The 15,408-nt window shown below is 44.1% G+C and overlaps 1 protein-coding gene across 2 annotated transcripts in view; it reads left to right on the top strand.

Annotated features, from left to right (window-relative positions):
- Positions 1-8,237: 8,237 nt before the first annotated feature.
- RTN4 (reticulon 4) overlaps positions 8,238-15,408 on the top strand; it is a 39,837-nt gene continuing 32,666 nt past the window's right edge. Inside the window, exons 1-2 of one of the 2 annotated variants that reach the window (XM_083856917.1) lie at positions 8,238-8,739; positions 14,998-15,033. In XM_083856917.1, the coding sequence (XP_083713043.1) occupies positions 8,292-8,739; positions 14,998-15,033 (484 nt within the window). In that variant the 5' untranslated portion in view covers positions 8,238-8,291. The remainder of the gene's footprint in view (positions 8,740-14,997; positions 15,034-15,408) is intronic. The other variant, XM_083856914.1, reaches the window with a different exon arrangement.

The raw sequence follows: 15,408 nt of genomic DNA, 5'->3' as shown, positions 1-15,408 counted from the left end.
CTCTGATAGAACCAGCTTTTTTGGTTCACATTTTGGATATGCATTTATCCATCCATCCATCCATCCATCCATCCATCCATCTATATGCCACACACCACTATAAATGGAAAAATACTTAGATTGGAGGAATATCTATAATTTGAACTAAAATTTCTAAGCAGAGAGGAAAAAGATCCCTAACACAATGTGTTAAAACTTACATATTAGTAGGAACACAATAAAAGTTTAAATATCATCCAGTTGCCATAAAATGAGCTAAAACTGAACCAATGTCTCATATACTGTGTATTTATATGGTGGCACCTGATTTCATTGTCAAAGTAGTTTAAATAGCTCTTGCTATTTCTGAAAAATATGAGCGATGATATCTCATGCTATTTTTAGGAATAATATGTTTATCTTTATTTAGTTGCACTTAGATGGATGCTATATGGAGGAGTAAGAATTACCCAGTCCTGGACTGTTTTAGTCTGAGGGACCTAAATTTAATGGTTTGAGATGGTGTCAGTGCTGATCTTTCTGTTCTGTGGGCCAGCAGCTGGAGGTCTGGTCTGTTTTGGAATCTCTTTTTGTTTGCTCCCAGCTGTCTTCCCCCTTATCCCATAGTGGGATATATAAATTACTTTTACAAGTTCAGCATTCTGGAGCAGTCAGAGAAGTGGATTTTATAGGGGGAAAAATCCTCAGATGAGGGAAGAGAGGCTGGTTTTCCCAAGGTAGTAACCATCACCTGTCTCATTGGAAAAACTAGGATGGAATATTACACTTAATTAATATAAAAAGCATATACTTCATGGTGCCTTACAATTGTTCTTTTTCTTATACTCTTGAAGAAAAAGAAAGGACACTTTTCTTCAAAGAAGAATTCAGTGCAACAATTGAGCATCAGTATGAACTCCCAAGCTATAAGAATGGCTAAGCCAGGTCAGATGAGTAGAAGATGAGGGCAGAGATCTGCTCGAGGAGTTTGGCTGCAAGTGGACTGAATTTGAGGATTCTGTGAGACAAGAGTAGAAGGTAAGCATGACACTTCCATAAGTACTGCAAAGACACCACATGAGTGATCAGAGGTACATTTGACCATTGCATCAAGTGCATGAGCACCCTGAAGTATCAAGAAACTGACTAAATATAATCTGGGATCACCACTTATTGAGCAAAATGGAAGAATTTTTAGATGTAACTAATAGGAGCAAAGGAGGTTGTCTTCTCACCATCCAAAGAATGTATTTGAAATGCCAATCAATAGACCTTTGTTTTGAGTCTGTGCTTTTTTACTAGGATACCTACAAAACAGTTCTACACTGTAAGAAATACAGTGTGCTGAAAGAACAAATAAAATTGACATGAATTCAGTGGCAGCCTAAAAGGGCTCACGTCTGTGTGCCTTGTTCCTCTTCCAGACTACATTCTAGGTAAAAAACTGCTGCTGGTGTAGTGTCCAAAGACTGCTCAGGGAGATTGACTTTACAGCCCACTGCAGAGTTGAAGAATTATATGATTATATGATTTACACTTCCCTGGAAGTGTTCAAGGCCTGGTTGGTTTTGGAGCAACTTTTTCTAGTGAAAGGTAACCCTGCCCTTGGAATGAGGAGGGAGGAATGGAATGGTCTTGAATGTCCCTTCCAGCCCAAATAATTTTATGGTTCCTTCCATGATCTCATTCTTTTAAGCAACTGTCATTTACAAGAATTCTGTTGAATTAATTTAGTTGGATAATGCCCAAAGCATGCTATTCTGATTTTATTTTCAAAAGCTTCAAGTGGATAAAATTGAATGAGAAACAAATAACACACAACTGGCTGCCTCTAAAGCCAAACTGATTTGGGCTTTTTTCAATTTACCCAGGCATTTCTACTCAGGATATGGTCAAGTTATTTCCAGGCTCATATATTAAAATTTACAGTGTTTAGCAACCTGACTCTACCTGATGGAATAAATCCAGTAAGTTTTAGCTAACAGCCTGTGCTGAAGTGGTAATTTGAACAGATGTTACATGTCATTCAAGTAGTTAGTCTTTACTGAAATATGTGAGGTTTTTTTACAAGTTACAATGAGAAGAGTAAAAACTATATTTGCACTGAAAAAAAAAAAAAAAGCAAGCCTTGGAAACAGTTTAGAGTAAGGGATACCTGCCAAACATCATGCCCTAGAAATCTGAAGAACTTTGGTTTTCTTTAAGAAATAAAGTAGCCCTATGCCCCTTCTTTTCCATGTGCTGTTTTCTCAGTATCTTTTCCTTTCATTTCCACTCCTTTTCACAGGATATATCATAAAGAATTTAGCCGACAAAATTCCATTTTTTCCCTTGCCAACACTGTGGTTGCACTTAGGTAGTCCTTCATCACTGGCATGACTCACCTAAAATATATCCCTATCTACACCAGCGAGAAACTAGTTCCAAAACCAGTAAAACAAGGAAATTCAGGTTTCCTATGGCTCTAGGTCTTACATTGTTTGCATCTCTATCTTGCAGTATCTTCAGTCGTTCTCACACCTCTGATCCCCCTTTTTGGTTTTGCCATCTGAGTAAATAACAGATGGGCTTGTAAAACCTACTTAAATATACACCAATGGAATGGGGATCCACCAGGTTTTCCTGGCTTCCTCTGCACAGGAGAGCTCATCAGCTCTCTCTAATTTAGCCAGCTGCTGCTTTCTACAAAACTGTCAGGAGTTTAATATCCTTGGATCTTCTGCCACTACCATAGTTAACTGGAATTGTCCGAAGTGTTCAAAAGCTGGAGTATTTTATCTGGGAAAAGGTGAGGGAGGTAAAGGGCTTCAATGGACGTGCTACTGAGAAACCAGGGAAGTCATGTTAGACATTTCTTATCTGTCCTATCTTTGTCTGACCCAGATAAAAGGAAGAGCTCCCTAAATACGCTAAGAAAGAAGTCTCAGTCCTAGTGGTGTTTTCCAAAGCTGCCCTACATTCCATCCCTGGAAGTCAGAAATGCTCTGTGGCCCAAGCACTACCATGACCCAGGTGAAGACTCCAGCTGCTGTAGCCTGCTAAAGGCAGTTGCAAGGACAAGCTGTTAAGAAGTGAGCAAAGTTCTGGAAAGTAGCAGCTCTTCCTTTCAAATGTGAGTTCAGATCAGTGCTGCTGCTCCCTCTGCACACTTTGCCTGCCTGTATAGTTGTTTCCTAATTCCAGTAGTGATGCCACCAGCCTTGTCTACAGTAATGGTGAAAATGTTGTTGCACCCATCAATCTGTTTTCTTCTCAGGCACATTTGGCAGCCAAGGGAATAACCCTGAATGTTGGTTACCAGGCTGTTTCTTTCTTAAGTGGGTCAATATCAATGTTGAGAAAGAGCAAAGATTGATCTCTATTATAAATTATATACACTTTTCCCTTTACAAAGCAAACCAGTTTAAATTCCAATTTATTATAACTGTAATAAATCCTTAAGTTTTTAAAAAAAACCTCTTAAAATAATGTTGGCAAAATGCCATGATTTCAGAGTGCTCATTCTTACTGTTGTAAGTTCTAGTCACTGAGTGAGCAGCATCACCAGCTCAGTACCTAGAGTCAGAATGTGGAGGTGATTTAAAATAAAAATTAGGAGGGGGGACCATGAATTAGAAAAAGTTGTTGATACTACCTGGAGCTGTTTGCAAGAGGCATTAATAAAGAATGGATTTTTTTGTGTCTAGGTCCACTGGAGATGATGGTCCTTATGTTCCTCAAGAGTGAGAAGTATTATGGCCAAACTGGTAAGTGAATAATTTAATTGTATTTCTTAAAAGTGTGAGAGCCTGACAAGTAGTAACATTTAACCTAATGTTGGGAATTACCTGTATTATGAGAATTACAAAAATCTTGGGGGGGGGGTGGGGGTCAGTAAGACATAAAATTAACTGTTTTATCCTTTAAGTAAGACCTAAGTGGTTCTTTCTGAGAAAAAGAGTAATCAGACTGAATTCCCATTAACCGTGGATCCCTAAACCATGCAGCTTTAGTGAGGTGAATTTCTCATGTCATAGTCTCATTTGCTGGAGAGCATTGTCACTGTTTTGGTTCCCCTCAAATGCTGTGTATTTTAATGATGAACAAATGTGTTCTTGTTACATCATTTTAATGCCATGCATCAGCTTTAGTCCCTTTGAATGAGAGCTTACAGAGACCACAAAGAAATTACCTGGACGAGGAATTTAAAGCTACAGCTAATGGCAACTTTTCACTGGTGGCACTTGGTGTCTTTTAGAGTTGTCTTGAAACTGCTCTTGTTCATGCAGGTGGATGGGCTCAGCACCTGGCTGGCTGAAGGAAGTTCTAAAGGGTGTGTTGTGACAGGTCTGAGTCAGAATATTGGATATTAACATGGTTTGTAGAAATGGATGTGTTTGATTACAATCCAACAATTCCAGAATAGCAAGTGCCTGGAACACTAAAGAATATAACACATCAGTAAAGTTATCATCAAGAAAATGTTATTTATAGCAGAGGACAAGGCAGGCCCCACAGAAGATTCTGATAAAGCCCAGGCTGGCTCAGTTACTATCAAGAGATGGAAATCCCTTTGTTCTATTGTTTTCACACTTTCCCCCATCCATATGCTGCATTTGTATTAATGAACTAAGCAGTGATTTTGTCACAATATCCCATTGCTGATCTTGAAAAGAAGTGCAGTAGGTGTTCAAGCAAAGACAAACCTGTGAGGCAAATCTGCTCAATTCAGCACTGGCATAATCCGAAAATAAAGAATTGCAGTTTTATCCTTCCAGAGATAAAGACATTATGTCTGAAACCTGAGGATTGTCCTTAAAGCTTAAAAGGAGGGACAGAAATCCAGCCACCCTCGCAATTTTAAATCCATCTTTTAAAATCACTATCTGAGACCAAATGTGGGGATTTTTCCTGTTGGACCATCCTGCTGTGAAGTGACAGTACTGCATTTGTCCTATCACCATTATTATCTTAGTCTATGATCTGCTGTGATATCATATTACTTCTGTGTAAGATCAAGCAGAAGGTCAGAGTGGACTGAGAAAAGGCCACCAGTACATAACCATTGGCAGCACTGCTGTGGAAATTCAGAAACATCCCTCCCTGCTGGGGTTTCTCTCATGGAATGCTTTCCTTCCTAACTTTGCTATAGGAAAACAGCTCATGAAAACTATGTTTTCATTGAGTTTTAGGTAAATTAAATTGCCAAAAAACTGCAAAATACTTCTACTTGTTGACATTCTTGCTAGAAGAATTGTAAAATACTTTTCTAAAGAGCTTAAATTTGGGGCGTTTTGCAATACAGTTTCAATACTACAGAGCTTTGTTTTCCTCTTGCTTGTTAATTTGACTTGCTCAGGGAATCTGGAACTCCCTTCCTGTTTCCCTCCAAGACCTTTAGTCACTTCCTGTCTCTAAATAAAAACCCCTTTCATATGTCCTTAATTGATCATAGATACTCTTCCAAGTATTCTGATGAAACCAGCCAATTTATATATAGATTTTTCCTTCTTGTAGGTGACCAAAAATCCCCGTAGCTGAATGTGTTAAAATTAGTTTCAGCACCATGTCTATGCTCAGAATTTGACTAAATTTTAAAGGTTGCCTTAGGTTATATTATAATGGAATTTTTAAAATCCATTTTCTTGTTTAACCAAGATATGCAAAAAGTAGATTTGCTGGTGAAATTACAAAGATCTTATTCAATCAAAGTATTTTATTTGCTATGTCTCCATTCTGCTGCTGCTGTAGCATCCCTTATATCACTGTAAAAGGGGCTGAGTTAAAAATATAAATGGATCATTTGTCAATGAACACCCTAAGTCTTAGGGGCAAACAATGACATCAAAAGACCTCACAGTTTGTCAACAGCTTATTCACCTGCTGGAAACATTTATCTCCATCAGAATAACAATGTTACCATCGCTGTGTTTATAAAAATACTTTGCACATTTGCCTGGTAATTTCTGGCAGTGATAGGCAATATTGATGTCTTTGTACATTCTTGAAAAAAAAATCTCATCTGGAATTTCCTGTGCCTGTCTGGGACTGGATTGGGTACAGGGAAAGGCTGCTTGGAGGAGCAAAGGGAAGGGTGGCAGCACAGTTCTCCAGTGTTAGCTTTGGAAAGCAGGGGCTGGGCAAAGTGTATTCTTAGGAATCAAAATTTAGAGAAGAGAACAATTTAAAGGGAAAGGAGGTAAGAGGATGTACCTTGGCCTTGATCAAATTAGGACTGGAAGCTGGAAGGTCTCTTGTTATTTAGAAAAGGGAGTATCTTAGAATGGCCTTCACAATGGTAATAGCAGCAACACATATTTGGGTTCAGACTGAAGAGTACAATATGTTTTCCTGAGGCAAGGGAGGACTCAGTGCTGGGACCCCTTGGAGCCCCTCCATTCACTTGTTGCCATCCCATTTTTCAGACAGTAACTGAGGCTGGTGATTGAACCCCTGTTTCCAGCCAGGAACTCTTCCCTCTGCAGTGCCCAATGCAGCCGCCCCTCAGTCCCTCACTGTGGTCAGGTGCACTGAACTGATCTCACCCGGGGGCTTCTCCTGCTCCAGGCTGCCAGGCACTGTTAATGGGACAGCTCGTGGAACATCCATCTTGGCATCCATTGCACCCTGCAGGCAGAAGGGAAGTGCCAGGAGAGTTGCTTCTTTTCCCTGACTTCTCGTGTGTCACTGAACTGGCAACTGCTTGCTCTGAGTGTTTCCATGAACTAATCTCTTTATATGGGCATATGTGGGAGAATAAATCATCTGTGGGTTAAAAACCCATAATAATGTTGGAATAGTGTTAAATATAGAATTATAAGACCTTTTGGTCTTATTGAGGCAGCTGTGTGGGTTGAAATAGCATCCAAATAGATGCTATTTTAGTTAAATTAAGTGTTACCCTAAGGGCTTTGGCCAATGTTCCATCTCTGAGGAGAAAGCTGGAGACCACACCAGAGTCTAACACGAGGCAGGTGCCAAGTTTTCTCCTGCTCTCCCTCTCCTCTACTTCTTTCCATTCCTCTTTTCTTCCTCTTTCCTTAAATTTCTTCTTTCCTTTTCCTTCCCTCCTTTCTATTTCCTTTCTCTTACTACTTTTCCCTTTCTTTTCCCCCTCTTTCCTTCTTTTTCCCTTCCTTCCTTCCTTCCTTCCTTCCTTCCTTCCTTCCTTCCTTCCTTCCTTCCTTCCTTCCTTCCTTCCTTCCTTCCTTCCTTCCTTCCTTCCTTCCTTCCTTCCTTCCTTCCTTCCTTCCTTCCCCATTTCTCCCCTTTCCTTTCCCTTCCCTCCCTTTTTTGTTTCCTCTTTTGTTTCCTCTCTTTTCCCTCCCCTTCCCCTCTTTTCCTCTTCACTTCCCTTTCTCCTTTTTCCTTTCATTTTTCTCCTTTCATTCTTCTTTTCCTTTCCATTCTTTCCAGCAAAAGTTGCACAATTTAAATTCATGCTCGAAAGAGATTGTGAGTTCTGTTCATGCGGCTGCCTTACACTAGCACGGGTGGTTAAACAAGTTTGTCTCTTCTGACAGTGTCTCCTCTCTGTTTTTTTTTCAGACACGGGAAGGCTTTTGCATCATGTTTGGTTAAAACTTCCATTCCCATCGGAGGAAGGCGCTGGCTGACTCCACTTCCCGCCCCAGGGGGATGTGCCTGCGGTGATCGGCGCGATGCCCAAGGAACAGGATCGGGATCAGGACAGCGCCTCACCCTTCCCCGGCCCCACAGCGCGGCGGCGCCTCGGGATCCTTCGGTCGCATCCAGGGTGAGAGAAGCTGGGCTAGGGCGGATCGGTGGATCGGTGCTCTGCGCCATCCCCTTCTCTTTCTGGAAATCGCTGAGGGTTTCTGGCCGCAGTTTAAAACAAAACAAAACGGAAAAAAAAAATTAAAAAAAAAAAAAAAAAAAAAAAAAAAGAGCGAGAGAATGTCACTACTCCTGGCAGAGGAGAGCGGTGAATCACGCCACGCGATCCCAGGCTGTCTCTCACGGGAGGATGGAGGGTCCTGGGGCCGTGCCCCATCTCCTCTGCCGCCCCACCCGCGTTCTCCGCGCTGAACTTTATCCGACTTCTCAGCGCGCTCCGCCGGCCCTCGGGCCCGCCCATCTGATGCATATTCATGAGGCGCCACACCCGAGCCCTCCTCTCATTGGCCGCTCCTTGCCCTCTCCCGCTCCCATTGGCCGCCGCCGCCGCAGCTCCGGGCTCGGGGCGGGGCGGCCGCGCCCGCGCCTCCCGGGCGGTGACTCACAGGGCGTGGAGTGCGGGTCCCGCAGCGGCGGCGGCAGCGCAGCCCGCGCCTCCCCCCGCACCGCTCATTGTTCCGCCCGCTCCAGGCACCATGGACGAGCTGGACCAGTCGCCCCTGGTCTCCTCCTCCTCCTCCGGGCCAGCCCGGCCGCAACAGCCACAGTTTAACTACCAGTTCGTGCTCGACGACGAGAAGGAGGAGGAGGAAGAGGAGGAAGAGGAAGACGAGGACGAAGACTTCGACGAGCAGCTGGAGGTGATGGAGAGGAAGCCCGCCGCGGCTCCCGCCGCAGCCCCGCAGGAGCGGCCGCCGCAGCCGCTGGACCTCGGTGGCCCCGCCGAGCCGCCCCGCCCCGCTGCTCCGGAGCCGCCGCAGCCCGACTGGAGTCCCCGGGGAGCCGTGTCCTCCTCCTCCGCCACCACGCCGTCCCCCGCGCAGGAGCAGCCCCCGGCCCCCGCCCGGCCCGCGCAGCCCCAGCCGGCCAAGCCCGAGCCTGCCGTTGTCTCCCGGAGCAGAGGGTCCTCTTCCGGCTCAGCTGGTGAGTGCTCCCGCCCCGGGCCCGGGGAGGGCGGCGGCCGGCCGGGGGAGCCTCCGTTCGAGGCGCTCCCGTTCTCGAGCCCCGCTGCCCCATCGGGAGGCTCCCTTTGTCTGCCGGCCCTCGGCCGCCTCCTGCAGCATCGCTCCCTCCCCTCAGCCGCGCTCGGGCGCGGTCCCGCCGCAGCTCATGCTGGAGAAAGGGCTCCCCCTCCCCTTTCTTTCTTTTTTTCTAATTTTTTTTAAATTGTAATTTCTTCTCTTTCCCTCGTCCTCCCCTCCGTGTTATGCTAATAGCGGGAGGGGGAAGCGCCGCCCCGGCCGCCGCCTCGCACATGGGCCGCCTGGGGGCGAGGCCGCCGCCGCCTGGCAACGGCCGCGTCGCGGGGGGAGCCGGGGGCGAGCCTGGGGTAGCGGCCGAGTCCAGAGAGAACCAGCCGTGTCCGGGATACCGGCCGAGCACTGCGGGGGCTGCCCTGCCCGTGGTACCGGCGAAGTCCCCAGAGACCAGCCACGGCGTCCTCGCGGCTCGGGCCGGTTCTCTCCCGGCGCAGAGCCCTCCCCTCGCCGCATTGTCCCAGGCACGGGTACCCCCGGGGCGGCCCGGCACTGCGGGTTTGGGCGTGGGAGCGCGGGGGAGGAAGGAAACACAAGATACTTGTAATCTTACTCATGTTTAACACGGCGCCTGGAGGGAGGGGCGAGGCGAGGGACTGCGGGGCCGCCGGCCCTCCACCTGGCCGGCACAGCCCTGCGTGGGGGCGCCGCGCCCCGGCCGCGGACTGCGGGGCTGAGCCCCGGGAGGGAGCCGGTGACCTGGGGAGGAATGCATGACAGCACAAAGGGAGACCAGGCTGCTCGCTTCTGTAGGTGTGGCAGTCCTGGAGAAGAATGTCAGCCCTGGCGTCCTGGATGGCCGCGGCTGTCACCTGGGGCTTCTCCAAAGCGTCACCCCGTAATGTGGGGGTTCGCCAGAGCACGGGGCTATGGAGCGGAGGGCGTGTCACCCCCCAACAATTGCTGGTGCTGCCCGACTGCCAGAGCCTTTCTCAGGTCTAATCCGGGAGCTGACCCGCATGACTAATGCCTTGCATGCGGATTGCGAGTGTGCTTTGGCTCCACTTCTCCTTAATTCAAAGTAGAAGAGCTGACGTGAGGCCACTAAAGTAGTGAAAAGGAGCAAATTCAAGTGCCTTGAGATCATCATGGTGTGTGCTTATCTTCATTGCTGTTGTGTTTTTGGTACGTTGTAAAGATGCAGGGTTTCAGTAATAACTAAACACCACAGTAAGAGAGGGCATGATACTCAAGATATAATCAGAAAAAGTATCTGGAACAATAATTTTAAAAAAGGCCTGATAAAACCTGTGTTTAGTTTTATGAGGGGGAGTTTCACAATGCATTTTATTTGCATGTGTGACAGGACTTTATGGTTATTTGTGCCATTGCCTTTCATGAAGCCTACTTTGTTTTGTTCTTTTGGAAGCTCTCCGTGTAGCAATACACCAAGAAGATTTTTTTTTTCAACCATTTGGAGGACAGATGATGACAAAAGCTTGCAACAGGCTGAAGAAAAGGGATTCTTCTGTATGATGGATGAACAGAATTTTTTCTAGGCATGCTCTCTGAGTGGTTCTGGATGGTTTGAACAGAACTGAATGGAAGAAATAGGACCTACCAATTCATGTTGCTTTGATAAGGAAGGATGAAAGTATGTTTTCTGGAAGTTTTTGTGTTTGATTTTTTTTTTTTTTTTTTTTTTTTTAATCTCTAACCCCTGAAGGATAAGGCAAAAAGAGCAGAGTAATTCCTGAAATAGTTCTGTGTTAGAGACCTAACTGTGAGAATTGCGTAGTATAGCTGAGAAGTGGCATCAAAGAGTCATTTTAATTTGTCAGTGATGATTAATTTAGGGCTCTGAAGTAAGGACTGGCATCTGGGGGAGGCCTGGTTTCCAAAGACAAGGTATTGTAACACAATGCTCATGCTCATCTAATGATGAGTTGAAATATTAGAAGCTCTATACTTCAAACTCCTAGATGAGAGCAAATTATGTTGATAAAAGCATTGCCAGGTTATCTCATGAGTACTTTGGCCTTCTCAGATGCAGGAGCCCTTAGTTTCCATCATGTTAAATATCCATTTAAACATCAATTATTTGTTAGTTTTGCATTTAACAGTGGGTGTTTAAACTGTCTTGGTTAAGATATTTGGCTTGGCTTCGAGTGAGTTCACTCTCAGTCATACTGGGAGACTGGCAAAAGGAATTTGCTGCCTGCAACTGGTGGCAGGGTGACCGTGTCAGGGACAGCCACGTGGCCCTGTGGTTTGCTCTCTGCAGAGTTCTGCTTTCACTTACTTTGAGCTCTGCTGTTTGAATTTAAGGTATAACTGAAGAATTACAATTCTCAATCTAGAAACTTCGAAAAAAAAAAATCTCCTTATATTTGAAATCTAATGCTTTGATTTATGAGGCTCTGAGGCAAATAACTTTGAAATTCTGTTTCCAGGAGGAGGAGAATATGGCCTGTAGCAAGCATGCAGAGAATAGTAGGGCTTCTTTTATCTGCAACAATTGGCCATGGTCTGCCTTTTGGCAGTGGAACAATAGCAAAAATGTATTGTCTGCTTGATGTCCCATTGAAATGGATTTTACATATATATGGAGGTGTTTTTTTAAAAGAAAATCTTTGTAATTGCTTTTAGTTACACATTTAAGAGTATTCAGTATCATTGTGACATAATTATATGTGATGCAAGTCTCTGGCAGGGTAACAGCAGCCTACCTTCTGAAGAGCTAATATAAATATTTGCAGGAGGAGGAAGCAAGCAGGAGCTCTGCAGTCAAACTTGGGTTCTCCTGAGCAGTTTCTGGGGTTCTTGTACTTGCTATTTTGTGAGTAGCAGAAACTACAGTTCTGGAGAGATTATTGCTTAAATCTTTTGATTACCTGAATTTACATTGCATGCATGAAAAAAAAAAAAATCAGTTTGAGGTAGTTATACATGGTCAAAGTAATACCTCCCTTTTTTTTTTTGGCTAGCTGGCCAAAGTAAGAATAATCTGTGTACCATGATGTGTAGATACCACTTTTGCTTCTTGAAGCCCTACATCCTGCAGCAAAAGGAGGGTCATATATCACTTTCCTGGAAGAGACTGGCATGTTTTGAAGTTCAACTGCACTTACCAGAAGCCTGTACACAAAATCCACCAGACTGGCCCTGGTCCAGCATGCAGAGAGAATGAAGATGTTTCCTTGTGTGTCTGTTGCCTTCAGCTGACCTGGATTAAATACACACGGAAACGTTGTGAAGAGCCAGTTTATTAATTAGTCTTGCTTTTCCATGTGGTTATGTAGGATTTTTTTCTTTAATTCATCCATGCTAAGGAGAGGTTTCAGGAAGGTTTGCCAGACAGTGTCAGGCAGAGGTCAGCAGAGCTGCCCGAAGCTGTCCCCGGCCAGGCTGAGCCTGGCTGCAGGAGGTGCTGAATAAATGCAGATCTATACTTGCTTCTGCTCACCCCAGCGAGTGAACCTTTTACCCTGCACATCCTGTGTTTGCATTTTATACAAATTCTAAACCAGCATATTTGCTCCTCAGCTCTTTTTCCGTTGTACTGCTGTGTCTGTGTGGACTCCTCCAGGGGAGTTGTGTGCATTTTAAGGACAGGATGTGCTATGACTTGGGAAAAACAGATCTGTCCTTGAATGCTATCACTGGTGACTTTCATTTGCACCCTTCATTTACTAAAATATTTACCCACTGATCTTCAGTGCTTCTCTGACATGCAAGACGCTTTCTCTTCCTGAGTATAGTCAGCAGAGCACTAAGGGAGATGTTCATAACCTGGGTTATCTAATTTAGAATGCAATTTTTTTTTTTAATTCTCTTGTGAAGAGGAGAATAATCAGCAATTTGACTGGTATAGTACACCAGTTAAAATTTCATATTATTTTCAATATTTCATATTCATAAAAATATTAATTTGCATATTTCATGTTCCCATCTTGGTGAGTTCAACAAAGGATCATTTCATTTATTCAGTTTTATTCATTGTCATGTGCAGTGTCTAGCACTGGGGCCTGCTCCTGTAACTGAGCTGGTGCAAGAGTTTCAGAAGCCAAGCACCCCTGTCTTTTGGTAAGCAGAAGTATGTGCAAGGATAGTCCTGCCAGGTTTGATGGTATGTTTGCTTTGTGTGTACTTCTGGACTTGCTCTCCAGGATAAAACCACACAGCTTCCACCTACCCTATAATGATGTAGCCTTCAGGGAAGTTTTGGATTGCACTGGGAGTTTTCCCCTTGGAGATGAAATTGTACGAACCACAAGTTAGGTGACGATGAAGAGCCGCTGTTTTGTTTGGACTCTTTCCCTGTCCTCCCAGCCTGTACTTAAGAGCACGGTAGTGCAGTGACCACTGCCTTGTCCACCTTGTTGTCTACCACTGATGGCCACAGAACCTCTTTCTTATCTCACAGACAGCCACAGACAGCGGCACTCGTGAAAGTTGAGGGGAGTGTTCAGGCTTCCTGGTCAGAGGTTTTCCCAAAGTTGCTGGGAAAGCAGATGTTTTCATTTTCCTTCCTCTTCCTCCAGTGCCCAGGATTTTGGAGAGCACTCAGTCCTGGCTACCTAGCAGGAGGCATTTAGGCATCAGTCATCTTAACCCTGCAGCGCAGTGTTTCCATGCAGCTGGAATTCTGGGGGGGGGGGGGGCTCTGGTGGTGGCCATGCAGTTTTGAGGGGATTTCTAGGCTTTGTTTGCTTGTTTCCATGTCCATTCTGCCACACCCAGCTGCTTGATGGCTCTCCTCTGATCCGTCTGGCCTTTGTGTGCTGGGGAGGAACAAAGGTTAACCTTCAACTGGAGCACTTGGTGTACTGGAGTTATATTTCTTTATTTTCTTTATTTTCTGCTAATATTTTGACAGAAGCTTCTTTTTTTTAATTTTTTTTTTATTTGTGCTGGCAAGTTTCTATAGTAACTATGAAACTCAGAGAAATTAGCAAAGCATAGTTCAATCTGAATTGTCTTTTGGGTTCTAGTTTGGAGGCAAGGAAATAGTTCTTGGTCTTTTATTGGCTAGAAAATGGAAAGCAACTTGGAACTTACAGGTGAATTGTCTTGAGATATTCAGAAATGCTTATACATGAAGTAGGAAGAAAATTGTGTAACTATCAAGCTGCTTTAGAAATGGGAGGAAAAAAAGAGCTGTTATTGCCAAGTAAAAATAGTGAACTGTGAGATGAAGATTTTAAGTTAGGTTAGATTTTCTGATTTTAAATTACTGCTTTTCCCCATGATTTTAATGGGTTTGTCTCAATTTGTTGCTTTCTGATGTATAAAGAAAAAATACTTTTAATTTGGTGTCCTCTGTCAATGTAGAAGTATTGGGAATACCAGTGTGACCCTCCATGGTTTTGCTGGGAGACTTGCTTTGTGTCTGAGAAGATACTCCCAGCTTCTACTGGCAGCTTTTTAATGAACAGGGCAATCATGTCATCAGTTTCATCAACTAGGGAGAATATGTCAGTTAAGATGTCTTCAAATAAGACACAAGACTGAGATAAATATAAACTTTCCTGTTGCCAGTTAAAAATGTTCTCAGTCTGTCAAAATCCTCCTGCTTATGCAGTCAGCACTGGTTTGTGACAGTTTTCCTTGAATCCTGCTGTCCCCTCTTTTCTGACAGAAAATTCCTTAATGCCTGTCGTTCTGTGTTCCCTGTGTGTGGCAAAGAAAGCAGTGCCAAGAAAAACAGACAAAAGAGCATGTGTGAGGCCTTGCAAAGCAGCTTGGAGCTCAGAATAGAAAGGAACAAGTGAGGAGAAAAATGTCACTGGTGGCAGAGAGGCTCCTTTCATGGGCTTCAGCCAGGTCTGCTGGGGATACATCCTTCAGCCTGCTCAGAAGGATGGATTTAGAGCACCTTAAACCCAAGTTTTCCTTAAAGGACCACACTGTTAGACAAGAAAATTGGGTTTTCCCTGTCTGTGGATTCTGTTTTAAATTACAAAAAAATGAAACTGTTGGGCAAAACCTGTATTGACCAGAATCTAGTGTAGTGCTGTTGATACCTGATCCCCTTGGTTGTCAGCAGGATATCAAGACTCTGAATCTCCACACTGCTTTTTCACTTTAATTGAAGGGTATTCTACAGATACTAATGGCTACACTGAGTCCATGTTCTTACTCCCTGTTTTTCATATTCTTATCCATCAGACATATTATGCACCCATTTGTTTTTGTTTTGCAGACTGTAAGCTCTTGTGTCAGAGGCTGGTCACACAAGGTAATGTTTCGGGAAGAGATGCCAAAAGAAATCAGTGGCATCTTGTCTCCATTCTTTAAAGATTATTTTAGCTAATAAATGCATTCTTCCTCAATGATGAGGTTGCTCATCTAAATACTGCTTAATTTGTTTAATTGTAGGGAAAGCAGGGAAAAATCCATCTATACAAATCAGTGAAAGGAAATCTTATGATTGGTATAATCTCTAAAATTAAATTGGATAATATCTGCATAATGATAGGATTTGCATGGTTCTTTAGACCTCCTACCTTTGAATAAGTTCTGATGTAATGACTATATTTTTCTGCTTTGTGGCACTGCCAGAACTCAAATTTCTTTTCGTTATTTCAACTTATGGTTAAAGACTCATAAACTT

This window comes from Zosterops lateralis (assembly GCF_965231275.1).
Source record: "Zosterops lateralis genome assembly, chromosome: 3".
In the NCBI taxonomy this organism is placed as follows: domain Eukaryota; kingdom Metazoa; phylum Chordata; class Aves; order Passeriformes; family Zosteropidae; genus Zosterops; species Zosterops lateralis.
This window is presented reverse-complemented; position numbering and strand designations above follow the sequence as displayed.